Here is a 27,180-nt window from a genome sequence, read left to right as displayed (position 1 = left end):
GTGTATGTGTGTGGGGTAGAGAATTATGTTTCATGATGGAGGCCTATGGCAGCTGTCTCTGGAAGCATCATTTACCTCAGGTTTTCTCTGTCATAACAAGATACTGCTTTTACACTTTGCCTTTAGGAATAACAAACTTATTAAGCTGCATGAGGTAAGTCTTTTTGATTAAAAAAAAACTAGACTTTTATAATTGTTAATAAATTTTGGTTGTAAATGGGAAGAAGACCTCTAGATGGATTCCCCCCACCCCACCCCAGGGGCACAGAGCCTCTAGATGGGTTCTTACAGAGAAACAAGAGATGGTGGGTTCCTAACATAGCAATAATATTTGACAGAAAATAACTTGATTTGCCAAAATCTAAAATCCATACACCCTTGAAGCATGTATGGTCAAATGATCAACACATATTGATTATTATCTGAGTGCCAGACAACTCTCTGACTCCCTGCAGAGCAGAGAGTCTTGGAGATCAAAATCCATTTCTCTCCCTGGGAGGCTTAGGTGTTTTAAGGCTTGTGTGTTTTAAGTGTTTTCGTTTGTTTGTTTGTTTGTTTGTTTGTTTTGTGGCCTGGGATGGGTCCCCCTCTCCTAATTTGGGGTTGGTAATTAAACAATGGGGAGCTGATGGGCCCATAGCTTCAGGTAAACTTGTCCAGAATTAGCCTTGAACATACCTGACCAGCCTGAACCAATCACCAAGAAGGGAAGCCCTGCTGACAGGAGAAAAAAGCACACAAGGTCTTTGTCTCATGTCAAGAGGATTAGAAAGAACCCAGACATTTGCCATCTTTATCTATAACCTGTTTGTCTCCCCATCTGTATAGCCCAGTGGTTCTCAATCTTCCTAATGCTGTAACCCTTTAATACAGTCCTCATGTTGTAGTGACCCTCCCAAATATAAAAATTGTTTAGTTACTAATTCATAAATATAATTTACTACTGTGAATTGTAAATATATGTGTTTTCTGGTGGTCTTAGGTGACACACAGGCTGAGAATCGAAGGTCTATCCAAGACCTGAGTCTCTCTTGAGACTACTTGAGCTATACAGCTCACCAAGGGCAGACGTTTTTCATCTCAGCCCCACAGAATCCATATAACTGACAGGCACCAACATGATTCCTGTCATTCCTAGTTAATCCCCTATGTACATGCAGTAGAGCTTTGGCTTAGAATCCCTTTATAAGTGCAGTGTCTCATTTTCTTCTCACTATAAATAGCTGGTCAGTAGGTATGTCTCATGTGAATGTTTACATTTTGTAAAAAAGCTAATAACCTCCTTGGATCTTATAAGATCTTAGATGCAGAGCCCTGGAAAGAAACATAGCTAATTCTTCACTCCAGGATTCCTCTTTTCGGAAGTTAAGGCCCTTTAGGCCCCGAGTGGCGGCCTCCTCTGCCTGACTTTTGCCTTTCTAGGGCAGACTCTAGGTGCAAGACTTGTGAGCTTCCCGTTGAAGTTCCTAAAGCAGATTAGGCCCTGGTTTACTGTCTTACTAAAGGGTGGGGAATGAGGGACACAGGCATCCCATGTATTTGGGGCCCAGACTTCTTTTCAAGGAATGCTCAGCTGTGGGTTGCCTTAAGCATCACGACTATCGGCTTATCTCTACACTGGCCAGAGGAGCAGATGGTATCCTAACCACCCCTCAGCAAAAGGGGGTTGAGTGCCACACTGTGGGCTCCTCACTCTGCCGAAGCGGCTCCGGGAGTCGGGCTCTCCTCTTGGTCCCGCTGACTCCCACTTCGGCCAGTCCCCGGCCCCCGTTCTCTACCCTCCTCCCGCTCGCCACGAGTGTTCTTAGGCTCCCGCTTTGTTGCCCGGGCTTGTTTCTGCCCGGGGCGCGCCGCCGACCCAGTGCCAGGTCACGTGCGTTAGTGACAACCTCTCGCAGGGCGGCCCCGGGGGCCCCCGAGCAGCCGATTGGTCGGCCCGGGGCTGGCGCCGCCCGGGGCGGGGCCGGGAAGCCGATCAGCTGTTCCCAGAGCTGCACAACAACAAAAGGACCCGGACGGGCCGGCGGCCGCCAGGGCAGCCACCGCAGCGGAGGAGCCGGGCCCGCCGCAGCTACCTCAGCGCCCGCCGCGCCGCTCGGCTCACGTAAGTGCGGGCGACACAGGCGGGAGGGCGGCGGTTGGTTGCCCGCTCTCTGACTTTCCTACCCGGCCCTCTCCCTACCGTGACGTGCACGGCGACACCGAGATCCTGCGGGTGACGGAAACCTGCTCCATTACCCGGAGACCCGCCCCGACCCCTCCTGACCTCGCGCCTCACCGAGCCTGCACCTGTGGGACGAGCACTTCCCTTCGCTTCCGTCCTCATCAGTTTGATCACTTGCCCTTGGGGTGTGCCAGAGACTGCTGTCCGTTCTAAATACTTCATCTCAAGACCGTCGCGACCGTCCTGTGAGGCTCCAACTTTGCTTATTTAAGCGGAGGAAACTTGGAGGCACAGTGAGATTAAGTAATTTTAAGGCCACACAGCTAATTAAAAGGAAGCGGTGTTTACTATCTGCAGAGGGATTTCACGTGCAATTCCTTCATTTTGCTTCTACCTTCATGGTATGTTTACTCCGTGTAAAAGTTCAGAGTAGATTAAGGGGGAACCTCTTTCCACCTGTAACTCCTAAAGACTAAGGCGTTCCTGGCTGAGAGAGCCCTTTCAGAATGCTGAGTAGTTTTGAGAGAGAAGAGTATGACTCTTGGGTCTTTGGACCGACATCATTACAAATGCCCCAAGATCTTGAAATCACATGCTTGGTGGTGATTGCAATACTTTTCATTGGCAGGTGTGACAACACCATGCAACTTGTTCAGCCTCTGCCACTATAATTTTGCTGGAAGCCATGGCCTACTAATTTTTTTGTGACCAGTGTCTCTTTTGTTTTTTCACCTTGTCTTTTATTCTTTTCTGCTCTCTAGTGTATTTCTCTTGGAGATGACTGCTTTCAAGAGTTAGGGTTAACAAAGCAGTGAATTACCCATCTAATTGCTCTGTTCACTGTTTTCCAGACTTCAGAACAGGATGTGGTGAGTCCATAGGGGAATAATCTCCTTGTAAATTAGCTAAATAGACAGAGGTGTAAAGAGCAACGACAATTTTCTTGGCTTAGTATTTTTGTAGTTCAAATTTGATTTTTAAATTACTTGAATCAAAGCCAAGGCTTGGTGGCTCAAGCCTGGAAAGGTGGCAGTGGAGAATCAGGAGTTCAAGGCCAGCCCTTGTTTCTGACTAAAAGAACAAACCTTTGTATTAGCATCTTTGTTTTTCTGAACTGCTAGGTTCTCTTCTTCCACCATGTAGATTCTGGGGATCACACTCAAGTCATCAGGCTTGCCACCAGATACGATGACATGTTCAATTATCCTTTGGCCCACAAGTAATCGTTTTAAGGTTGCTTTTCAATGATACGTTTAGTCAGCTGGTATTACAAAACTGCATTCATCGAAGTTGTGGGTGCTTTTGTTGTTGTTTTTAATTTTAAAAATGGTTTTGGAGCCGCCTGCTGGCAGCCAAAACCACTGAAAAGTGCTAGTCTCTCAAGTTTTTAGAATCAGGCTGGAAGGAGCCTGAGGTCATATGCAGGGAAAAAGCAAGGCACCAGGTTGGAAGGATTCCTGCTCTACTGCTGCCTCAAGACACCACTCTCTTGCTTTTGGGAAAGTTATTTTCATTTCGTTCTGGAGCTCAGTTTCCTCATCACATGGAAGAGAAATATCTCAACTGCCTATCACAAACCATAAACATTCTGATATATATGCCCTTTAAAGAAAAAAAATATAACAAATTCCCACATTTGGTAGAAGTTTCCAAAACCAACAGTTAAGTCCACACCATCTTTCCCTAGGTATGTATCTCAAAACTGAGAAAAGTGCCAGCTGGGTGGTGGTGGCCCATGCTTTTAATCCCAGCACTAAAAAGGCAAGCAGATCTCTCAGAAGTTTGTGGTCAGTCTGGTCTGCAGAGTGAGTTCCAGGACAGCTAAAGCTACTCATGAAAACTGTCTCAAAACAAAAAAGTGAGAAAGATCTTGCATACCAGGAAGATCTTACAAATTAACCACTCCACTGTAAGTTCTCAAAGGAGAATGTTTTACCCACAAGTAAACTCAGCTACTTTCTCTGTCCACAAAACGTTTTTTACTCATATGTGATAAACAAGATAAAATGTTAAATTTTAGGTATGAGTTTTTAAAAATTATGCCTAAAAGGAAAATAGGCCAGATGCTAACAATAATTGAACAAAGTGGTGGAATAGAAAAAATCCATCCTCATGTTCTCAACTTCTATGAGAATTTTTTTTTTTTTTAGGTTTTTCGAGACAGGGTTTCTCTTTTAGCCCTGGCTGTCCTGGAACTCACTCTGTAGACCAGGCTGGCCTCAAACTCAGAAATCTGCCTGCCTCTGCCTTCCAAGTGCTGGGATTAAAGGCGTGCGCCACCACCGCCCGGCCATCTTAGAAATTAAAAAAAAAAAAAAAAACCATTTATTTTTGTAATGGTGGATGGAGATATTTTAAAGCAAGTAAGCAGTAATGGGTAAATCTGCCTTGATCAATACTTGGGCCCAGATAATGTGTTTCTGTTTCCTCCCTAGAGGCTTCTAAGTACCTAAGAACAACAGGCTGCTTCAGGCTGCTTCATCCTGCTTCTCTGTCCTCGTTGCTAAATTCCAAAGCTATTTTTGTCAGTCTGTCCTCTTGGGGATTCATGTTTTCTCTGGAACTTTCACTAGTTTTACTACTGCCCTAGAGTTGTGAATATAAGTCAATGACCAAATGGGAAACTGAAGCCTTGCTGCTCCTTATGGTCTGCTCCCCTCTTGGAGCTACCATCTCTGGGTAGGTGTCAAAAGGAATAGTGACTATTATGAAGAGACATTTTCTGGGTCATCCGTGGAAGGACAGGGTGGTAAGGTTTAGGAAGAGTTTTAAAAGATGTTTAATTTTTATGCCACACACACATAGACTAGTCAGACAGATGAGAGAACATGCATGTAGGTACTTGCAGAGGACAGAAGAGGGCATGGGATCCTTTGTAGCTGGAGTTAGTAGCAGTTGTGAGCCACCTGTGGGTGATAGGCATCAAACTATAGTCCTTTTGCAGGGAAGCACACACTCTTAACTGCTTACCTATCTCTTCAGCCCCTAGGGATTTTTTTTTTTTATTAACACAACAGCACTGTCCTATGTGTATGCTTAAATTTTCAGTACCTATGCTAACTATCAAAAACACATGTAGTTGATATAATCATATGTAATTGATGTAAAATTGATGTAAAATTATTAATGAGATATTTAACATTTTCAGTACCAAATATTTCCAATACATTCCAGTATATACCTTATATGAGTGGCATAATCAAATGCAAAGTTCTCACAGGAAGTACTTTTTTTTTGGTTTTTCAAGACAGGATTTCTCTGTATAGCCCTGGCTGTCCTGTAACTCACTCTGTAGACCAGGCTGGCCTCGAACTCAGAAATCCATCTGCCTCTGCCTCCCAAGTGCTGGGATTACAGGCATGCGCCACCACTGCCCTGCAACTCACAGGAAATACTTAAAGCATATTTAGGTTTTCTGCTTTAAGAATAGTTTACTGAGTATACAAGGGAGCAGCTGACTGGGCAAAACCTAGAATACTCAGTGCCTGGCTTTGTATCTGGCTGATGAAGTTTACAGCTGAAAAAGGAGGCTCACACATGGTAACTGTTCAGATGTAGTTGAAAGCTTTCTGAGGTTTGACTCATCAGTTTAAGTGGGTTAAAATTGAAAATTAAGGGGTGGGTATGGTATGCATACCTTTAATCTCAGAGTGGGAAGGCAGAGACAGGTGGCTTTCCTGTGAATTTGTGGCCAGCCTGATCTACATCAAAAGTTCTAGAGTAGCTACATAATAAGACCCACTTTTTATTAAAAAAAAAAAAAACTAAGTTGAGGGACTGGCAAGATAGTTCAGTGCACACAGGTACGTGCTCGTGTACACACATACACAAACACACATGCACACGCATGAAAATTTTTAGCTAGGCAGTGATGGTACATGTCCTTAATCCCAGCACTTGGGAGTCAGAAGCTGGAGGATCTCTTAAGTTTGAGATCAGCCTGGTCTACAGAGTGAGTTAGTTCCAGGGCTACACACAGAAACCCTGTCTTGAAAGAAAACAAAAATTAAAAACGTTTTTAACCAACAGAACAGTTTTAAAAGATTCAAGCAGGGCATGGAAGAGTCCAGATATTACAGGCATAGCCAGTCTCCCTGGGTTTGGCTGTAGCTAAAGGAGTTAGTTTGCAGTGGCCCCAATACCCTTGATCTAGCCATATTTTGTGGCTTGTAGTCACTGATGGGGCCTGAATCCAAGTGCCAAGCTTGTCCAAGGCGGTGTCATAGGTGGAGGACAAGGCTCTCACTGAGGATCATTGAAGAATTCTCCTGTGAGGTCTGTCCATTCCACAGTAGCTCTAGTTAATTAGGGCACTCAGCCTTAATACCCAGGCTCTCTCAGCTCATTCAACACAGTTGTACTTGGCTGATATTTGCCCTCATAACCTAGAATAAATTGGTTACATTTGAAAATATCTTTACTCCCCCTTTCTTAAATGATCAAAACCCTTCATGTACACCCAACCTCATGACTCATCCTTTGGGCCAGGCAGACCACACAGTCCATTTGTTTTCTGTAATTTCTCTTAGTCTGCAGTCCTCACAATCTGATCATGCTGTTTCCCAGACTGTTTCAGAAAAACTGGTTATGCAAGTGATATTTCCTGTTTACCCACTTTTAATAATTAATGGCTGAGCATTACAACCCCAAGTGTCTTGTTATGTTTTGAGATGTTTTACCTTTATATGCAAATAGTTGTGGCAATCTATTCTATAAAAGAGAATGGCCCCAGATGTTTTAGCTCCACAGCTCAACTACTCTTTAAAGATGACTCTGAAAGTAAGCTGGACATTATATCTAATGTATGTAATCTTAGCGGATGCAGAAAGATCACTGTTAGACTAGAGTTAGAGGGAGACCCTGTCCAAAACAAAACAGAGCCTATTTGTCATCCCGGTTGTATTGATAACCTCCTAAATCTGTACTCCTGGCTAAAATAAAACAACAACCCCAAACTTGTATTCTACTGCCTAACACATGATATATTCCCCTAACTGAGCACAGCAGTAGCATCCATCCTGTACTTTGTATGGTATCCCTCTAAAATGGTCCCACTAAAAGACTCATCCAGAAACCTGGTTCTTCTGACCACCTCTCCCCACTTTTTTCTTCTGAGATAGCATTTCTCTGTAGCCTTAGCTGTCCTGTAGATCAGGCTGCCCACAAACTCCTGAGAGATCCGCTTGCCTCTGCCTCTTGATTGCTAGGATTCAATTCATGGCCACCACTGCCAGGGCTTTTACTTTTTTGTTTTTAAAATAACATTTCACTATGTACCCCAAGCTGGCCAAGAAATTTGATCCTTGCTAGTCACAATCTGCCAAATGCTAAGGTTAAAGATATGTATGTCTATGCCTGGGGTTGTCTTTTTCCGTTTTAAAGATTTATTTATGTATATGAGTGCACTATTGTGGTCTTTAGACACACCAAAGAGGGCATTGGATCCCATTACAGATGGTTGTGAGCCACAATGTGGGTTTTGGGAATTGAACTCAGGACTTTGGAAGAACAGCCAGTGCTTAACCGCTGAGCCACTTCTCCAGCCCCTCCCCCTGGGGGAGTTCTTGTCTTAATTTCTTCCTAGGTCCTGCAGGATCTGGTCCTGCTTGGCCCTTAGCTTCTTCTTGTGACCCTGTCTGGATCTTGAGCTATATGAACACTGCCATGCTCTTGATTATGCAGGCTTTCACAGTGTTCTGTCTGCCCCTTCTCCACTCCAGATCTCAGGTCCAAGGTCACTTAATGGAAAGCTACCCTAGGGAGGTCTGAGGGCCATATAGTATTCTTTCTGCTACATCTATAATTGCACTGTTTCATTTTCTGTGTGATTCTTTTTCACTGCTGAGCCCCTTGTACTGTGCCTAGTAGGTACTCACTGAATATTTGTAGAGTAATAGTTGATCTTTCCAGAGAACTTTGAATTAGGAAAGCAAAGAGATATTCTTGAGAAAATAATTAAAAATTATTCTTGATGTGTGTTCAGCTTGCTATCAGGTAGCCAGGTAGAAATGGGCACTTATAACTGTACTTTGTGCTTAGATAAAATAAACTGAGTGTTATCATTTAGAAGTCACCAGAACTACCTAAAGTAGGAGCTATTATCAACTGAAGTTGTGTAGCTTCCTAAATCTTTTTTAAAAACGTGTGTGTGTAGCACATGGGTTGGAGGATAAATATAAGCTGGGTTTCTCCTTCTCCTGTGTTGGTCCCAGGATCAAACTTAAGTCATTAGGCTTAGAAGCACGTGCCTTTACCCACTGAGCTATCTTACTGGCTCATCTTCCTAAGGTACCCCCCCCCTTAAGATTTATTTTATGTGTATAAGTGTTTTTACCTGCATGCATGTATATGTACTATGTGTATGCCAGGTGCCCTCTGGGGTCAGAAGAGGATGTCAGATCTCCTGGAATTGGTGTTAACAAATGGTTGTGGGCCACTATGTAGGTGCTGGGAACTGAACTGGTCATCTGCAAGAGCAACACATGATCTTAACCATACTGTCTCTCCAGCTCCATCTACCTAAGCTTTAAAATGAGAAAGAGGGAAACCAAGATTTGAGTACCATGTGCTCAGTGACTCCTGAACCACTCCACAGAGAATAGTGTTGCCAGCCCCAGTTCTTGCATGATTAAGTTTCCACAGTATAAAATTTCCCCATGCCAGTAATAGGAATTGTTTCAAAAGCTATACTATGCTGGTCTTACAGATTTCAAATATAAGATATCCTGGAAGACATACATAATGAATACAAACAGCAGGACAATGGGGTAGGAAAATGACAGCTTGGCATCATGGTGGATGCAAGAGAGGATTAGAAGTAAACACCAACCTTATCTCCAAAAAAAAAAAAAAAAAAAAAAAAAACCCAACCCAAACAACAAATAAAAAAAATAGCATCTTCTGTTTTATTTTAGAGATGATGACTCTTCTTGCTCTTCACCTAAGTTGAAGAAACACTGTGCACTTTAATCTCCTGTCTGTGACATTGGGCCAACTGAAGACAGGGTTTTGAAATCTCAGCTACAAAGATATCCAGCCAAAGTCTCAATCTTGCCTTAACAATGTTTCAGAGACTGAATAAAATGTTTGTAGGCGAAGTCACTACTTCTTCCAGCCAAGAACCAGAATTTTGTGAGAAAGAAGATGATGAGTGGATTCTTGTTGACTTCATAGGTAAGGCATATCAACAATTAATCATCACAAGTGGCATCCAGCAAGCTATGTAGCTGACAATAATCTTAAATACTCTTGATCCTCCTGCCTTTATTTCCCAAGACTATGATTATAGGCAAACCCCACCACACCTGGCTCAAAAGTGGGAACTCCTGGGGCTGGAGGAAAGTTCAGTCAGTAAAGTGTTTCTGCACACAAATACCCTCAAACATGAGTGCATATGTATATACACAGAAAATGTGAACTCTTAGTTTTGTAACCCATAAAGCCTGGTCCAAGTAGAGCCACTTTGATAGGAAACTCTCATATGAGCAACAAGAACCCACAGGGTTCATAATATGCTTATTTGCTAGAATAAAAAGTCCTAATGCCATTCCTCAGTGTCTAACAGTACACAGAGATTGGAAATTATAATTGTTACAAGCAAATATCAATGCCTTTGTGAGCATCTGTTAATGTGGTATTGTCCTTTATTCTGTATTCTGATCTTGATGGGTGACTCCACCACTGACTTCTCATCCTGCCATATGCATTGTGGATCACAATCTAGATACCTGCACTGGTTTCTCAGCAGAGGAAGAGGAAGAAGATGAAGACATTGGTGAAGAGTCCTCAGCAGAGCACACTTCTGTCTTCTCCTGTTTACCTGCGTCTTTGGAATGCTTGGCTGACACCAGTGATTCCTGCTTCCTTCAGTTTGAGTCCTGTCCAATGGAGGAGAGCTGGTTCATCACTCCTCCCCCATGTTTTACAGCAGGTGGATTAACCACTATCAAAGTGGAAACAAGTCCTATGGAAAACCTTCTCATTGAACATCCCAGCATGTCTGTCTATGCTGTGCACAACTCCTGTCCTGGTCTCGGTGAGGCCAGCTGTGGGAATGATGAATATAACTCAAGTGGTCCCAGGTATGATGCAAGCACTGCATTCTCTCTGCATAAGTAGTCTGCTAAGCAAAATTTATTTCTACACAGAACAAAGCTAAGGCTTTAGAAGACTTAAAACTAACTGTGCTAGAAATTAAGTAACTTGGGCTATAAATACAACATTCAGATCAAGATCGAGTTTTATAAGGTTATTAAAGAGCCATCTCCTTTATAAAATCATGCTACTGAAGGGAAATAAAAAGTCTAGTTATTTCTGATAAGTATATTGGAATGTAATTCTGGTGTATTATAGACTAGATTATTTAGGGTATCAAATTCACCTAAAGTATGTCTCAAAAATTAATTTTCTTCTACATAGTCTTAGCTAAGTCATCTTAAATGGTACTTAATCTTAAAAATCTAAGTATTTGTTCCAAGGGGTGCCCTCAGATTTCAGAATTGATGTTCTGTTACATGGTAGTCTGAAATGGAGATAGGTGAAGGCCCAGTAAGTTCAGGAAAGGGAAGTCCATTAAGAATAGCATGTTCCAAATCAACCTTCCAGATACTCTGTGGCCTTCATCAAGAGAACATTCTTAGGAATAAATCTGAGACAATTCTCACTTACAAAATCCAAGGCCTCCTCTCCATTTCATCTGCTTAGAGTCTGGCTAGTCTATCATGCATGTCCATGGAACATGCCCTGTAGCATCAAAGCACGTTGTGAGTATTGCCACGGATTTATTCCTTCTTGTAGGTAGAGGGTTCAGGTGAGTCTGGATCCTTTGGAGTATTACACTGTTATCTGAAGGGCTCCTTTTGCATGGTTTAGGCTGTGGCTCCACTGGACCACTGTACATAGCTGGTTTCCCATCTCTGGAGTATAAATAAAACCCAGGCAATGCTAACCTTTCTAGAATTACTACCCTCATAAGTCCCAGTATAACAGATGCATTTTAGCAAGGCTAAATATATTTCCTCTTTCTTGTACCAAAACAAAAATCATGTCTTTGTTATACAATCATGAAGTACCAGGCATAAACTGGGTCTTCAAGTGGCACTTTATTGAAAGCCATAATTTTGCTGAGTTATGTGTCTTCAGCATCCTAACTAAAATTTAAAACATAACTTGTTTATGCTGATTTAATTGCTTTATAGCTGCTTTAAGCATTTCTTCAGTTCTTAAAAATTCTTCTCTACCGATTCTGACTGCATCTTTGTGGAATCTACTCAACAATTGAACATGATTAGGGACTAGAAAGATGGCTCAGTTGTTAAAAGTACTAGTTGCTCTTTCAAGTGACCCAAGTTCAATTCCCAGAATCCATATAGCAGCTCATGACTGTAACTCTAGTCCCTGTGGATGATGCCATCTTCTGGCCTCTATGGGTACTGCAGGCATGTGGTGCAGCTTTACAAGCAGGCAAAACATACACACAAAACAAATGAATAAAATCTCAAAAAAAGTTATACACATAAAAAAACATGGTTAACAAATTACCACTTTAAATTTATTTACTGGCATTTGATACTTTTCAGTACTAAAGTACATTTTTGTGTATATAATTGGCAGCTTTGCAAAGTAATTTATTACAGCAGATATTTATTGCCCAAAATTTAAATATGCAGAAATGACATGCCTCACGATCCACAAATGAATACTATTAACACTCATGAAGAAATTAATAGAAGGTTGGTATGCAGCTCAGTGGTAGAGTATTTCAAATCGAACCTATTCCTAGAGTATTTTATCAACTTTATTAAAGCATCTGTGCACTGTATCTAGGACTTAAGAGTTTGTAACTTGATGCCACAAGAAGTTGGTTTTGCATTCCTATGTCATAAATATTAACATGTAGGACCAACAAACAGATAGTTTTCATAAATGAATTATCAAAGGCCAGACATGGGGGTATGTGATTTTAATCCCAGCATTGAGGAGAATGAGGCAGGAGGGATCACTAGTGTAAGAACAGCCTGGAAAACTGTCTCAAAACTGGCTATATGTGTACATATGTTTCCAAATCAAGGAAGAATCAAGTGTTACTGAAATGGCAAGTCTTTATATATTAAACAGTCCTTACTTTCTGAGCAAGCAATAAACCCCATCCTTCAAACATATTACTTCTACTCTGTCCTCAGGGATATCAGTATAAACCATATGAGTATGAAGTTAAGTATAATGGCTTTAGAGTGTGTATGTTTTATTGCATCTTAGCCTTTATTAATATTGTTTGTGAAAGTTTATGAGAAACCATAATTTTAAGTAATATGTCTTTAATGTCCATAGTAAATCAGTCTTAATAAAGAAAAATGACCATGTCCTAGTAGTAAAATTAAAATGGCATTTTAAATCTTACTAGTGATTTAATAGTTCACATTTAACATTTGTAGGGCCAGAAAAAGCTGCTTATAAGACTCACGGGCACAGAGTAAGTATGTTTACTTTGGGACCATATGACCTGTGTTTGAGCAGGGAGACTAGGAACTCAAATGCCCGCCTTCTAAAAATCATTGAGTTTATATTAGCTTTTTTTCTATTTGCTTGTTTCTTTTTTTTTTTTCTTTTGTTTTTACCTACTACTAGGGATCAAGCCCAGGGCCTTGTACATACTGGACAAGCATTCTACCACTGAGCTGCATCCCAATCCTCTGTTAATTTCTTAGTGGGATCCTTTAGTTCTGTGTGTATACATGTGCTTGCATGCATGCATACATATATGGTTTCCTCTGATCATTTTAGACAAAATATGTAACTACCCTTCCTGAATAAAATAACTGGTAAAAATCTTAAAACTCAGACTGGGATATAGTTCAGTTTATAGAGTGCTTGCCTGGTATACAAGAAAACTTAGGTTCAGCTGCCAGTGAATAAACTGGATATGTTCATGCACACCCATAAACCCAGCCCTAGAGGTGGGAGAATCAGAAGTTCAAGGTCATTCCTGGCTACTTAACAGAGCTTGAAGCCATCTGGATAGAATAACCTATCTTAGGGATCATCTTTATCATCACAGTTGTGCTGAGAATGTATCTGGCCAAGCATTTGTCAACTATACAAGATGCCTGAGATAATACACAGCACTGCAGAAAATGAACTTTGTTATGTGTTAATATAGTTTATACCAATTCAACTTGATTGGCTTTTAGTATAGAAAACAATCTTACTATATATAACCATGTTCTAAGATACATGGTTTTTGGTTTAGTTTGGGTTTTTGAAACAGGGTTTCTGTGTAGCCCTAGTTGTCCTGGAACTAACCCTGTAGACCACACTGACCTCAAATTCAGAGATCCACCTGCCCCTGCCTCCTGAGTGCTAGGATTAAAGGCATGCACCACCACAGCCTGGCTTAAAATACTGGTTACGACCAGTTAAGAATATAATCACTTCCATATACATGCCATTCCAAAATATGCACCTCTATGGCATAAAAAACTGACACATGTAATAGGCATAGACCTCTTACCTAGAAAACGTAAAGTTGGTAGAATGTCCTTATGTGCATTTCTATGAAATATGATTCACGTTACCTAGGATATTTTACTTGTAGCCAGAAATCACCTGTGAAGGTGCTGTTGGTATATATGCCATTTGATCAAATTTGAAAATTAAAATATTTTACAATAAGAATGAACTAGTATCTTCAAAACAGTGGAAAGCTGGGTGTGATGGTTCACACTGATAAATCCAGCATGTGGGAACACTCAAGGCCAGTGTTAGCTACATAAGAAATTGAAGGCCATTCATCCTAAGCTAAATTAAGATTCTGTCTCAGAAAACTAAATAGAATCGCAGGTGTTCAGTAGACATCAGTTCTCCTGGAGAACCACATTAAATTCATTCAGAGTATGAAGCACATTTTTAATTTAGCCATCTCTGGACAATACAGTTTATGTTTCTATTAAAATTAATTTTTCAGCTAGGAGTTATGACACATTCAAAATTCTACAACTTGGAGGCTGGAAGAGGATGGTGAATTTGAGGGTAGCCTGGGTTCAATAACAAGACCCTACCTCAAAAACAATAACTAAACAGTTGATTGGTGCCTCCCTTCTCCTACTCTCAGCAAATACAGTCACAAAATATAAATCTGTTCATCAGCCATGAGACACCAAGTTCTTGCCCAACCATAGACAAATAAATGTAAAAAAAAAAAATGAAATTACTACGTAACGTTTTTAGTAATATACTCTTGTTATTGATACTTACTTTGGTCTATTTCAGAATGGAAGCCCAGAGTGAAATGGGGAAGCATATTCACTGCTGTGTTGCAGCACTTGCTGCTCAAGCAACATTTTTGGAACAACCCAAGAGTTTTCGCCCTTCCCAGTGGATAAAAGGACACAGTGAAAGACAGTCTCTGAACAGAAATGGCCTCCGTCGTCAGAACCTTACCAGGGATTGCCACACTCGACAAATGAAGCACAGTGGCTGGGTGGTTCACCAGCCCTGCCCACGCCAGTACAATTACTGAGAATGTTGAGTTATGTTGGTTGGTTTCCTTAGGTTCTGTGCATATGTATTGGATGTATGGGCATACAATGAAAGTGCTGTCTCCTTCCAGCCAACTGAAGGCCTAGTGTATTAGTGTGTTTAGACACTATCACAACCAGATTTTTGTGCTGTGTATCACATAATGCCTTGCTCCTGAAAATTACTTTTAAAAAAACCTTTTCATAATATTTTTGGAAACATATCAATACAGTGACAGTGTTTGGGGTTGTCTTTAAGTACAGTAAGGTATATATGTATGAGTTAGCATCTTAAGGACATTTCTTACCCCAAGTGTAAGAATAGGCATCTTTTCAATTTCCTTTATTTTGTATTATTTAATCTTTTGTGTAAACAAAAATTTATTCTCAGGGTCAGCCGTATACTTTATTGACTAGTACTTATAGTCTTCTCTGTATATAGTGAGTACATTTTTACACTAACACGAGCATTAACAGGTGATTTTTGCCATGGATATAATGGAATTAATGGCTGAACTTACTTTTGAAAGAAAACTTGACATATTTCTGTATGTATGGTTCTTCCCCTCCCCCCCCATTAGTCATTGCAGTTCATTGTGGAATTCAGGTACATTAACTTTGGTGAACAATATATTCAGTAATTCTGATGTGACTCCATGATATGGTACAAATACTACAGATGTAGTGGACGAAAGCACCTGTTTCATATGCAAAGGGAAAAATTAGACCCATGAGATGATATTTGGAATCTGTTTGTAGATAACCCACAGAGCAGTCAGTATTTGGAGATGTCTATAAAGTCTTAACTGTCGGCTCAGCTGAAAATACACAAGCGTGTTTGCCACAAGAAAGGGAGAGACACAGTGATAACTCCTCAGACATGGAGCCTGTCCTCCCAAGGGATTTCTGGTGGCATTTGTTTTTAGCACCTAAGTGAAGACTGATGGGTTGGTTTCCACAAGCTTTCATTTTTTGACCACTTTTGCCTCTGTTTCCTCCACAGCAGGGGAGGAATAATATTTACCTCCCTCACAGAGTTGTGAGGATTATATGCTGATTAGAAGTGGGGCTGTCAGAGAACTGAACTCTCTACTGAACCTAGTTCTGGGAGGCTGTGGCAGTTTTCTGCCATGATTATTCTTCAGGGTTGGTGCTAATGATTCCACTCATATGTACCAGTTAATGTGGTGTAGAGGAAAGTCCATTCTCTTACCTCTATCTGATCAGTTTTTTTTTAAAGGGCAGTTTTGGTAGATTTTGATGAGCCATCCACACTTGCAACCAACTTTCTGGAAAATTAAACCCACTTACAGCTTGAAGCACATTATTCAAACTGCTCATTTCCCTAACCCCTCTGCAATCATAACTATTTGTTTATGAGATAATTTCAAGGAAAAAAGCATACTGTTATGTGAAGTATTATCCCTAAAGCAGCTTGATACAGGGAACCCTGGGGGACTTTCAGGAAGAAACAGTGCTCTCCTCTGATGAGGCTGGACATTTAGAGCTGCAGTTAGATGGGGAAGGGTGTTCTTAACACTGGCTGTGATTAGGTGCCAGGATGTCTCCTTAGAACAGGAATCTACATTTCTTCGTCCTTAAGCCTTTTCCATACTGACTTCCCTTTTTATTTATATGTTTTCTAATTAAGGGGCCAAGTCTATAGTTTGTTAAACTGAGAGGTTGTTACTATTTGTTTTCATGGAGGTGTGCATATTTTATACCACAGCTCTTATAGGATGATATGTGGTAACTTGAAATAGATCAGCTAAGTGTCTTCTGGACAGAGGTTTTGAGTACATGTAGCTTTCCCCTACTCCCTTACATCACATGTAAGCTGTGTCTCACAAGTTGGACGCTCAGCCATCAGAATTTGTTTGGCCAGCATGACTTGGTTTGTGTATTAAACTACATTGTTTTGTTTTTGTTTTTTTAAAAACAACTTTCCCACCACATTTATTTAACCCTTAAGTACACTTACATCTCTGTCAGTTACTGACTTTTCATTCTTAGTCTATGCTTAGTGTTTTGTTCCTGAAAACCAGCAAACAAATCAGCTATTGGGGTTTTTCCTTTGGGGTTAAGATTACCACTCCACCTATAGTAAGTAGGTAGCACACTGTTGTTTGTGTGAGAATCTAAAGCTTATGTCTAAAATTGGCACTTGTAAGAACTGAAAAAAAAAAAGGTTACATAACTCAGTTGAAGTTCTTAGTCATTAGGTGTTTTGTTAGGCAACTACTGTGTGTGTTAGATACAAGAATAATAACAGAACAATGTTAACCTGTTTAATATTTTTTTGAAACATGGCCAAAAAATACATCTTAGGAGTTGATTACTCATTATCATCATCACCATCATTTTGCTGTTATACCTACCAGTGGTTTACAGTGTTCTTCAATGCACTGAAAGTACAAGCAGTAAGAAGATCCCAGGAGTTGAGGATGTAGCTTAGTGGTAGAGGATTTGCCTAGTATGTGCAAGGTCCTGAGTTCCATCCCCAGCACTGTAAGACAAAAAAACAAAGAAGCAAGACTCCAGAATTTAGTAGCACTGACCATTTCTAAACCAAAAGCCTAGAATATTGTTTGCAAAATCTGGAATACATGGTGTGCATCAGCCGTACATACAGAGTCTGTTTTTTAGCTTTTATAGTGGACCCCACATTCCCCAAAGTTTGTGTTTTATGTTTAACATTTTAGAATGTGTATTCTGTTAATTACTATTTCCTGGGTTATATTCTGCACTATATATAGGTACTTAGCTTACCATATTTATCTTTTGTGATAATTTGTGTTTGTATGGTTGGATAGGTAGGGAACTTTTTGCAGAGACACAAAAAGATTGGATTTTACTTCCCACTGCAGGAAGTTCAAAACAGAACAGAACATTAACTTCTGTGTATTTTTCCAATTCCCATGCAGACTGTTCTTGTTTATTAGTTCTTTGGTTTTAGCAAAAAGAGTGTTTACTTAAAACTTGTGAGGGCTCAATGCCTGGCTCTTTTTTGCTTCTCAAATCTGTACAGGTTTACAGTCTTCACTTTTGTTAAAGTGGAATTGCTTTCCTATTTTGCTTTGTCTTCACAGAGGCATTAAGTCTCTGTATACTCTTAAAAGAGGAAAAAGCAAGGAAGGGTATCTTATTATCTTCATTTTCTTTGAGTTGGAAACAAAAGTAGGTATGAAGGACTGCAACTAGATGATAGACATTTATATGCATTTAAATAGACTAGTGGAAAAAAGTTTTTACCTTTTTCTTTTTGTTTCAGAGACAGTTAAAAGACTGCTCCTTATACTGGGAAATACTAGTGTATGCTTCTATTGTTGCCTTGAAATTATCTTTTTTTTTTAATCTTTTTTTTATCTTTATTTTTTAAGGCCTATAGATACTATGCCTTTAAATTCTTTAAAGTTAGGTAGTTTCATGCCATCAGCCTCTGATGTATTATAAATGGCAACCTGACATTCTGTTAAAATTGTATATGAATGCCTGTCTACTTTACAAACTTACATGACAGTGTTGTCTACTTTGTCATAGGCCAGTTTTTCTTGAAATGTGACACCAATTCAAGTGGCTTAGGTGCAGATAGGTAGGAATAGGTACAGAGGCAAAGGAAGTGTCTTTTTTTTTCCCCCCAGGCTGGCAATAGTATCCTTTATGTGGAAGAGAAGTTACTATTCAGAGAAAGGCAGCTTAAATGGATGATGTTCTGTGTATCATTGATAAGTTTCCTTGTGGTATTGAAAAATGTTTCTAATTGTTAAATGCCCAGTTTGACTTTGTACTTGCCTGATGTTTTAGTATTGTTTTCTAGATGGACTTGTAAAAACCAAACAGTGCTTGGTGAGGTTAGAGGTGTGTATTTGGGGGCCTCAGGTATGTGTGTGGTTTTGTTTTCCTTCAGAAGTTTTGAACTTTAGTGAATAATTGTGCGTGTTATTTTTAAGAAGTGGCTTTATTTTTTCTCTAGTAGAATTGTGAACACATTTGCCTTCTAAAGGCAGGATATGAGCTATGGATTTTGAAAAGTATTGTAGGTTGTACTATGTGCCTTCTTAATGTGTTTATGGGCACAATATTTTCTCTCATCAACTTGAAACTTAAAAGGGACATTTTAGTTAGATTATATACTGTACATCAATCTATGCATAAATGGCAGCTTGTTTTCTTGAGCCACTATCTAATTGTTTTTTTTTTTTATTAAAATTTTTTATACCAATTGGGTCAGAGATGGTCAGTTTTATACAGAATGAACAGCACAGCACTTTGCCAAAAAAAAAAAAATGTAGCATTGCTTAAACATTGTGTATTAACACCAGTTCTTTGTAATAGGTTCAGCGGTGCATTTTGCACTGCCCAGAGTTACAGTTTTTAATCTGTCAGTAAATAAAATGTCCTTTAACTTAACATGTGGCAGATTCTTTTATCTTTATGGTCATTACTCTTGAAAGTGATACAACTTATTTAAAGCACTTGCTGTTTAGCATTGCTTGTGCAAAAAGTTTGCTATGCACTGTAAATGTTTCTTTTAAAGGCATGTTGCTGAACACATGAAATCTCAATATTCAGTAACTGCTGGGACAGAAGCATTATTGCAAGTACAAGGCCAGCTTGGGCTATATAGCAAAGCCCCTTCTTTTTTAAAAAGCCTTTGTTTACACAGACACATATACACACACATATATATGTATATATACATGGTGATCTCCAACTAGTACTTTCTCCTTTAACCAATCTATTCTTTTGGGGGGGAAGGGCTGTATGGGTACTTTGCTTACATGTATGTCTGTACCATTTGCATGCAGTGACCATGGGAGGCCAGAAGAGGGTGACGAATCCACTGGGAGTAGAATTATAGACAGATGTGAACTGCCAACCTGGAATCAAACCCAGGTCCCCTGGAAGATTAACCAGTGTTCTTAACCACTAAGCTATCTCTTCAGCCCCAAAGTTAATTTTCTTGAGACAGTGTCCCAGAGTGGTCTTGAACTCTTGACCTGTTATTTTTCAAATTAAGGTAGAAATAAACTTGTATTTGAAGGGCCAGGACTTTAAAAGGGAAGAATTTACTTCTAACATGAATAAAACCTCAGTTTTTCATTTTCTATGTATGCATCTTGTGTGTGTGTGAAGTGGGAAGGAAGCAGCTCAGTACCAAAAGTTAATACTGGGTATCTTCCTCAGTGGCTGCTGCTTTATTTTACTGAGGCAGGATCTCACATGAAGTTAGAGCTCTCCCCAGGTGGCCACTGCACTCACTACCTAATACTTACCTGGGTGCTGGGGCTCTTTGCTCCAGCCTTCATGTCTGCATAGCAAGTGCTTTAGTCACTGAGCACCACCTCTTTCAAGTTTTGCTGAAAAATGGATGTGTTCAAAAATTACCTCAATAAACCTTAGTCTAAAAGCTTTAAGTAAAATGTAACACCCAACTAAATTAAAACTGGTATCATAATCAATGTTTTTAAAAAATGGAAACCAATTTTATCTGTTCAGCATTTACTGTCTCCCAAAGATAAAACACTGGAAATAGCAGGAGACTACAGACTCTGGGAACAGAGAGAGGTGTGAGTAGGCTCAAGTGAAGGTGAGGACATGAGGAAGGAAAAAGGATGGTGGTGACTAGTACAAGTTACTGGGGATACAAGCCAAATCACAGGATGAAAATTACCCATCAAATTTTTGGCAACCATACTCAAGAGTTAAATTGTCCCAACAATAGAGAAATCAAAATATTTTATTCAGTGATCTCACATTCTAAATCCAGCCCCTTCAAAAGTTTACACAGGTAAAAATGACTAGCAGTTAAAGAACTGACCATGCTTTTTCTCAGATAAACCAACCCTCTGAAATCACAACAGAGGCTGACCTGGTAGCATAGGGCCTCAGGCCCCACTCTACACCAGCTTGCCTGGAAACACCAAGGGGCTCAGGTTAAGGCCACCAAAAACCAAGCACAAATCTCAGGAGTCTCAAAAAGCATTCAAATGGTCATACAGCATCATTATTTGAGGGCATCTTTTTCTCTGAGGAGTCTAGACTGTGTCACTCAGGAAGGAGCCACTGGTTATGTTGAATACTTTGTTAAACTGAGATTTTAACTGGAGGCAGGAGGAGGATCAGGGACTCAAGGTCATCCTTGACACAGCAAATATGAGGCCAGCCTAGACTATGTGCAACCTTTTCTGAAAAAAAATTTCTGAGTGTTAAGGAGTCAATATTTCATTCAAAAGAGAAACAAAAACCCAAAATATTTCATTCATCAAGTCTGAAAGATTTTAAATTAGGAAATAACTTTCAAAAGAAAGATTTTTGTTTTTTGTTATTTTAGGGAAAGGGACAGTTGGACAGGGTCTCAATATGTAACCCAGCCTAGCCTCAAACTTGTGGCCCTCTTCCTGCTTCTGATTCCCAAAGGTTGGAATTTACAGGTGTGCACATGTAGCTCAAAGGAAAAGTCTTATGGATCTGAAAATATTGGACAAATGTGCTAGAGAATGTCAATTTACAGCACTAGAGTTGTATACAAGTGCCCAAGGGACTCCTGGCCTCAAGAATCTTCCATAACATTCTTCTATTTAAGAAACAAACCTTATAAGAGTGGAGATGTAACTCATTTGGTAGAGGGCTGGCCTAACATGTACAAAGCTTGGCCACACTGGATGAAATTGAGTATGGTGGTATATGCAGGTAATTCCAGCACTGGGGTGGTAGAGATTCGGATTCTGATTCTTAGAACAATGTGAATTGCTCTTGTACACCTTGTTACATAACTAGATTGGTAAAACATTAATTCTTATGGCATAGCATTTATTTTTTATGCTCTAACTAAACTGCTTGACCTATGGACTAGAGGTACAGCTAAGTGGTGAGTCAGTGCCCTTTCCTACTAGGGAGGAGGTTCTGAGTTTGGCACAAAGGACTGCCAAAATACTGTAACAAGAAAGATCAACCCATTTCTTGTAGATTTAATGTTTCTCTTATTTTTTGTTTTTGTTGTTCGAGTCTCTCTCTCCGCTCTCCTCCCTCCCTCCCACCCCCCCATGTATTCGTAAAAGTGCTTGCCATGAAAGCCAGACACCTGAATTCAATCTCTGAATCCCAAAGTAAACAAGTGAGCAGACTCTTAAACATTGTCCTCTGATGGCCACGTGTGTGCTGTGACACAGGTGCTCCCATAATTTCTCACGTACATAACTAAAAATAAAATTTAAAATTCAGAGCCAGGCAGTGGTGGCACAGGCCTTTAATCCCAGCACTTGGGAGGCAGAAGGGAAATCTCTGAGTTTGAGGCCAGCCTGGTCTACAGTGGAGTTCTAGAACAGCCATGGCTACACAGAGAACCCTGTTTCAACAACAACCACAATAAAATTCAGTCCATAGTTCTTCATTTGCAATACCAAAGTGTAAAAAGCCCTTAAAACTAAGATCTCCCATTAAGTTTGGCGATAAACTTATTGCCCGCCCCCATCTGTCTTAACTGACCTAAAACTCAGGTGTCACAACATTCTCTCTGTCTCTCCCAAGTCTGAAAGTCTTTACTGTTTTTTTTTTCTGTGACTATTAAAGTATTAAATAATGAATCAAAGATAGAGGTGTGAGGACTGAAGTGACGGCTCATCCTTTAAGAGAACTGGCCAGTATTCCAGAGGACCCAGGTTCAGCACTATCTACCTCAGCACTCAGACACCTAACTCAACACCCACACAGTAGCTCCACCTGAAACTTCAATTCCAAAGGCTCTGATGCCCTCTTCTGGCTTCAGAAGGCACTACATACATGTAGTGCACAGTGCAGGCAAAACACCACTTATTAAAAAAACAAATTAAAAAAGAAAAAGGGAGAGGCTTGAGAAATGGCTTTGTCATAAAGCACCTGCTATGCAAGCATGAGGACCCGAGCTCAGATCCCCAGCATCTACAAAGGTGCTGGACACCTGTGATCACAATGTTGGACGGTGGGGATAGGAGGCTCCCACTGGCTTATCTGGCCAGCCAATTTACCCAAATTGGCAAGCTGTAGGTTTGGTGAAAGACTATTTCAAAAACTAAAGTGGAAATCAATCGAGGAAGACACTTGACATCTACCTCTGGCTTCTGCACATACACTTCCTGTCATACATACATACGTAATTTAATTAAATGCTATATTTGGCTGTGGGTACATTACTTTAGGCCCCCTGCTGGGCTGTCAAGAAACATGGCATGCATACATTCATTTATGCTTTTTCAGGACATCTGAAAAACTCTTATCCAGCTTCCAAATTTCTGGGTTACAGATTATAAACCTTTCCTCAGAGAGCAGCCAGGTCTGGTGGCACAGGCCTGAAATTCCATCTACTTTAGAGGCTAAGATCTTGAGGTTCCAACCTCAAGATCTGCTTGGGTTACAGTGAGTTTAAGGCTAGCTTGGGCAACTTAGAGAGACCTTGCCTCAAATAAGAGATAAAAAAGTGACTGGGCTACAAGCTCCTAGAGGCTAACCAGCCTGTCTTACAGTTGCCACTATTCTAATTATTTCTTGGCCTCTCAGAAAACACATTACTTCATACATCTTTTTTGTCTCATATGTTCTTTTGTTGTTGTTGTTGTTTTTCGTTTTCAAAACAGGGTTTCTCTGTATAGCTCTGGCTATTCTGGAACTCACTCTGTAGACCAGGCTGGTCTTAAACTCAATCATGCACCACCATGCCCAGTTGTCTCACAGGTACTTAACAACATATTTGTATCTAATAGCTTACTCATTAGGATATCTTATTCAATCAACTAGAAGTGAGGTTTAAAAAAAAGACAAAACTTGGCCTGGTAATGCAGGTCTGTAATATCCCAGCTATGTCACAAGCTGAGGCAGGAGAGTTGCAAACTCAAGGCTAGTCTAGGCAACCTTTTCTCAATCTCAAAAAAACAAAAACTAAAAAGGTACCCAGGAATCCAGCTAAGTGGTACAGTATTTATGCAGGAGGCTCTAGGGTCAGTCCTTAAATAGGTAACTATTGTCTTGTTCAGAGGACAGAACTACAGAGTACAAAAATAAGGGATTTGAGCTCTACACAGAGAAGGCATACCAAAGACCCAGAGACAAGAAGTACAGCAGCTGGGTTTGACTTTATTCTAAAGAAACAGGATTTTGCTATCTTGCCCAGATTAGACTTGGAGCCTGGACTCAAAACAACCCTGCCTCAGCTTGTCAGTAACCAAAGCAACAGGTAACCAAAACCCTTGGCTTTTGGAAAACAGAGACCTGTGCCTCCAAGAACCTTTGCAACTTTTTTTTCTTTCTCAAAATGAATATGAAAACAACCAAAATAAAAGTTTATTAGCCACAAAATTTTAGGGCATGTACAGTAGGCTCTTCAGAAAATGCCAAATTTCTTACACTTTTTTTTTTCTTTGAGACAGGGTCTTTCTACACAGCCCTGGCTTTCTGGAACCCACAATGTAGACTAGGCTGGCCTTGAACTCAGAGATCCATCTGTTCTACTTCCCAAGTGCTGGGATTAAAAATGTGAATCACCACACCTGTCAGCATTTTATATTTTAAAGCAGGTAAGTGTAAAAATGGAATGACTAGAAGAGAAAAGAACACTAAAAGCAAACTTAAAAACTAACCTCACAGCTGGGCAGTGGTGGTGCACGCCTTTAATCCCAGCATTTGGGAGGCAGAGGCAGGAGGATTTCTGAGTTTGAGGCCAGCCTGGTCTACAGAGTGAGTTCCAGGACAGCCAGGGCTATATAGAGAAACCCTGTCTGTAAAAACAAAAAACAAACAAACAAAAAAAACCCCAAAAAACAAAAGAACAAAAACCTAGCCTCACACTCACAGAGACCCCACTGCCTCTGCCTTCTGACTGCTAGGATTAGAGCCCTGTGTGTAGCACCACAAAGGGCTAAAATTGTTTCTTAACTTCTGGTAAGGGGGAAGAGCAAGAATAGCGTGTATTTATTAACCATCAATTCTATGATTGGTTAATATGGAGTCTCTGTACATTTTCAAATTTAATGTTCATCAGTATTTATTACAGAAAGGTTTCATTTTAACATTTTATGCCTGCATAAAACTTTGATCATACTTACCTCCCATTATCTACTTTACAAACAGTTCCCTTTCTATTTTATGTCTCACCTTCCAAGCGCTGAAGATCAAGCCTGTGACAGACAAGCGCTCTACCACTGAGGTGTAGGTTCTACATGAGAAAACATACCATACTTGTCATTCTGGATGTACTTTATCTCCCTTATTATTATGCCCCATTAATTTTCCTGCACTATAACTTTGCTCTTCACGACTAAATAACACTCAATTGTGTGTATCTAGCATATTTTCTCTATCCATTCATGTGGACAGTCACCTAAACTGATTGTATAAATTAAGTATTGTGAATATTGGTGCAGTAATAACGGCTTGTAAGTACCTTTGTTTTACTTTTTATTTTTGGCTTTTCAAGACAGGGTTTTGATGGCTAGCACTGGCTGTCCTGGAATTCACTCTTTAGCAGAGGCTGGCCTCAAACTCATAGAGGTCCCTTGCTTCTGCTTCCTGAGTTCTGAGCTTAAAGGTTTGCACCACCACTGCCAGCTTGGTATCTTTGTTTTATGATGATTCAATCATTCTATTTTGCTTTCCCTACAGCCACTCTCACATAATACTTAAGGATATGCCCACAGTACGTTTCTAATGACTTATTTACACCAACTTATGCGGTTGGGCTTATGATACTTAAGACCAATCCCATATAAACGACATCCCTCATTTTCAGTGTTTTCTAATCAAGTTCACTCACATAGGCCACCAGTTGGCATTTTTAGGACAGTGTCTCACATAATCTAGGTTGGTCTTGAATTCACTATGGAGCTGAGGCTGTAGGCCATCAGTTTTGCTTACACTCATTGAACACACATTATTGAAAGGTATCCACAAACACCCCACTTTCTTGTCATAACCAGTTAGAACTCTTAAGCTGTACAACATGACAGCTACTGCAAAGGGAGACAACTCCCTCCCTCTCTAGAGTCTTGATAAGCAATTCTTGGTTGGCTGAACTTTTCTTAGGCCATTGGGTCTCCACTGATCCTGTCTCCTACGTGTAAATTTGGGAAAGAAAACTTTTGCTGGTGTAAAGGACTAGCCTAAGACTTACAAAGTGTGGGGAAAGGGGGCTGTGCGGGAGAAAAAGCCGAGGGCCTTCCTGGCTCTCAGGAATAGCGTGGCACAAAAGGCCCACCGCGGCCGGCTGCCTCCAGGTGCATCTCGGGAAGGGCCGGCCCGCGCGCCCGGCCGCTGTCCTTGGCGCCCTCGCACCGGCTCACTCCGGACGAGGATGGAGAAACGCCCGCCCGCCCGCCTCCAGTTCCGCGGCCTGGGGTGGGTGGGTGGGTGGCTCTTTGTTCCCCAAGCGGCGTCCCGCCACGGGACCGTGTGTGGAGTGTCCCTCGCAAGCCCGGCCTGAAGATGCAGGAGCCGAGAGGGAGTCGGAGCCCTGAGCCTAAGTGCCCGGATCCAGGCGCGGCGCGGGGCGGCCCGCCACGTCCCAGCAGCGCTCGCAGGCGGGAGGCTCTCCCGCGCAGGCGGTTCGCGCGGGCTCCGCAGGGCGCGCTGGCGGCGGGGCAGGGCAGGGCGGGGCGGGGCGCGCACGTGGTCCGCCCGTCCTGCCCTCCGGTCCCTAGAGACTCCGCACTCGCGCTTCAGTCCCGAGAAGTGGTTAGCGCCCGGAACAGGAGTCCGAGGAGAAAGGCAGCGCGCGGCGCGAGAGCTTCCCGCGCGGGCTCTGGGTGGGAGCCGTGGACAGGAGCGGAGTGGCCGCTCGGCGGGGCGCGAGGACAGGGTTCACACGTACCTCGACCAGAGGCTGAGGCGCCTTCCTGTGCGCGGCCGCCCGCCCGCTCGCTCGTCGCCCGCCTGGCGGATGGCTCCGGCTCCGCACGTGGCCGGCGGCGCGCTCCGGAGTGTTTACATTCTGCGGCCGCTCCACGTTGTGCCGCTGTCCTTTCCTGCCATTGGCCAGCTCCGCGGCCGCGGCTTCGCTCCTCCCGGAGGGGCGGGCCCTCAGGCTCCCGCTCCCGGTGCCTCTGAGAAGACTTGGGGGTCCCCCCGCCCCTGCCTGGGCCGGACCGCGTTGTCTCTCTCAAAATGCCGAACTGAACCGCAGCCTGACACCCGGAGATCCAAGAGCTACGGTGAAGGGATCAGGCGTGAACTGCAAGGCATGCGCGAGCCCGTGGTGGGCAACCAGCACGGGGGAGGAGCCTCTCCGACGCTGCGGCCGCAGCGCGCGCAGGTGAAGCGCCCAGAGGGGCGGAGGAGCACGGCCTGGGAGGGCAGCCGTGCGGCCACTCGGCGCCCGCGCGCACTGAGGGCAGGGCGCGGCGCGCGCGGGCGAGCTGGGCGGGCGCGTGCGGGGGAGGGGAAGGCGCCGTCCGAGGTGTCAGTCTGCGGCGCATGCGTGCGGGGCGGTCCGGGCCAGGCCTATATATTGAGTTGGCGCCGGCGCCAGCTGAGCCG

At 41.9% G+C, this 27,180-nt stretch overlaps 1 protein-coding gene across 6 annotated transcripts; it reads left to right on the top strand.

Moving 5' to 3' along the window:
- Positions 1-2,013: 2,013 nt before the first annotated feature.
- Tp53inp1 (tumor protein p53 inducible nuclear protein 1) lies at positions 2,014-19,089 on the top strand. Of its 6 annotated transcripts, none has more exons than XM_028768670.1 (5): positions 2,090-2,104; positions 2,926-3,033; positions 9,079-9,337; positions 9,888-10,245; positions 14,432-19,089. In XM_028768670.1, exons 3-5 carry the CDS (start codon positions 9,226-9,228, stop codon positions 14,679-14,681), a joined length of 720 nt encoding a protein of 239 aa, XP_028624503.1. In that variant the 5' UTR covers positions 2,090-2,104; positions 2,926-3,033; positions 9,079-9,225; the 3' UTR covers positions 14,682-19,089. The 6 variants fall into 6 exon arrangements, with proteins under 6 accessions (XP_028624511.1, XP_028624503.1, XP_028624495.1 ...); XM_028768662.1 differs by lacking the exon at positions 2,090-2,104 and adding an exon at positions 2,121-2,409; XM_028768687.1 differs by lacking the exons at positions 2,090-2,104; positions 2,926-3,033 and adding exons at positions 2,416-2,565; positions 12,598-12,635 and having other exon boundaries at positions 14,432-14,541.
- Positions 19,090-27,180: the final 8,091 nt, after the last annotated feature.

This window comes from Grammomys surdaster, unplaced genomic scaffold (assembly GCF_004785775.1).
Source record: "Grammomys surdaster isolate TR1022 unplaced genomic scaffold, NIH_TR_1.0 64, whole genome shotgun sequence".
Taxonomy (NCBI): Eukaryota; Metazoa; Chordata; class Mammalia; order Rodentia; family Muridae; genus Grammomys; species Grammomys surdaster.
Note: the sequence above shows the minus strand (reverse complement) of the source record. Positions and strands in the feature narration are given on the sequence as shown.

Excerpts from the sequence above, each read along its gene's own strand:
- Tp53inp1 (XM_028768678.1), top strand. The coding sequence starts at position 9,226 with ATGTTTCAGAGACTGAATAAAATGTTTGTAGGCGAAGTCACTACTTCT. Across the intron at positions 9,338-9,887 it reads GATTCTTGTTGACTTCATAG|ATACCTGCACTGGTTTCTCA; the intron begins GTAAGGCATATC and ends ATCACAATCTAG. Across the intron at positions 10,246-14,431 it reads TATAACTCAAGTGGTCCCAG|AATGGAAGCCCAGAGTGAAA; the intron begins GTATGATGCAAG and ends GGTCTATTTCAG.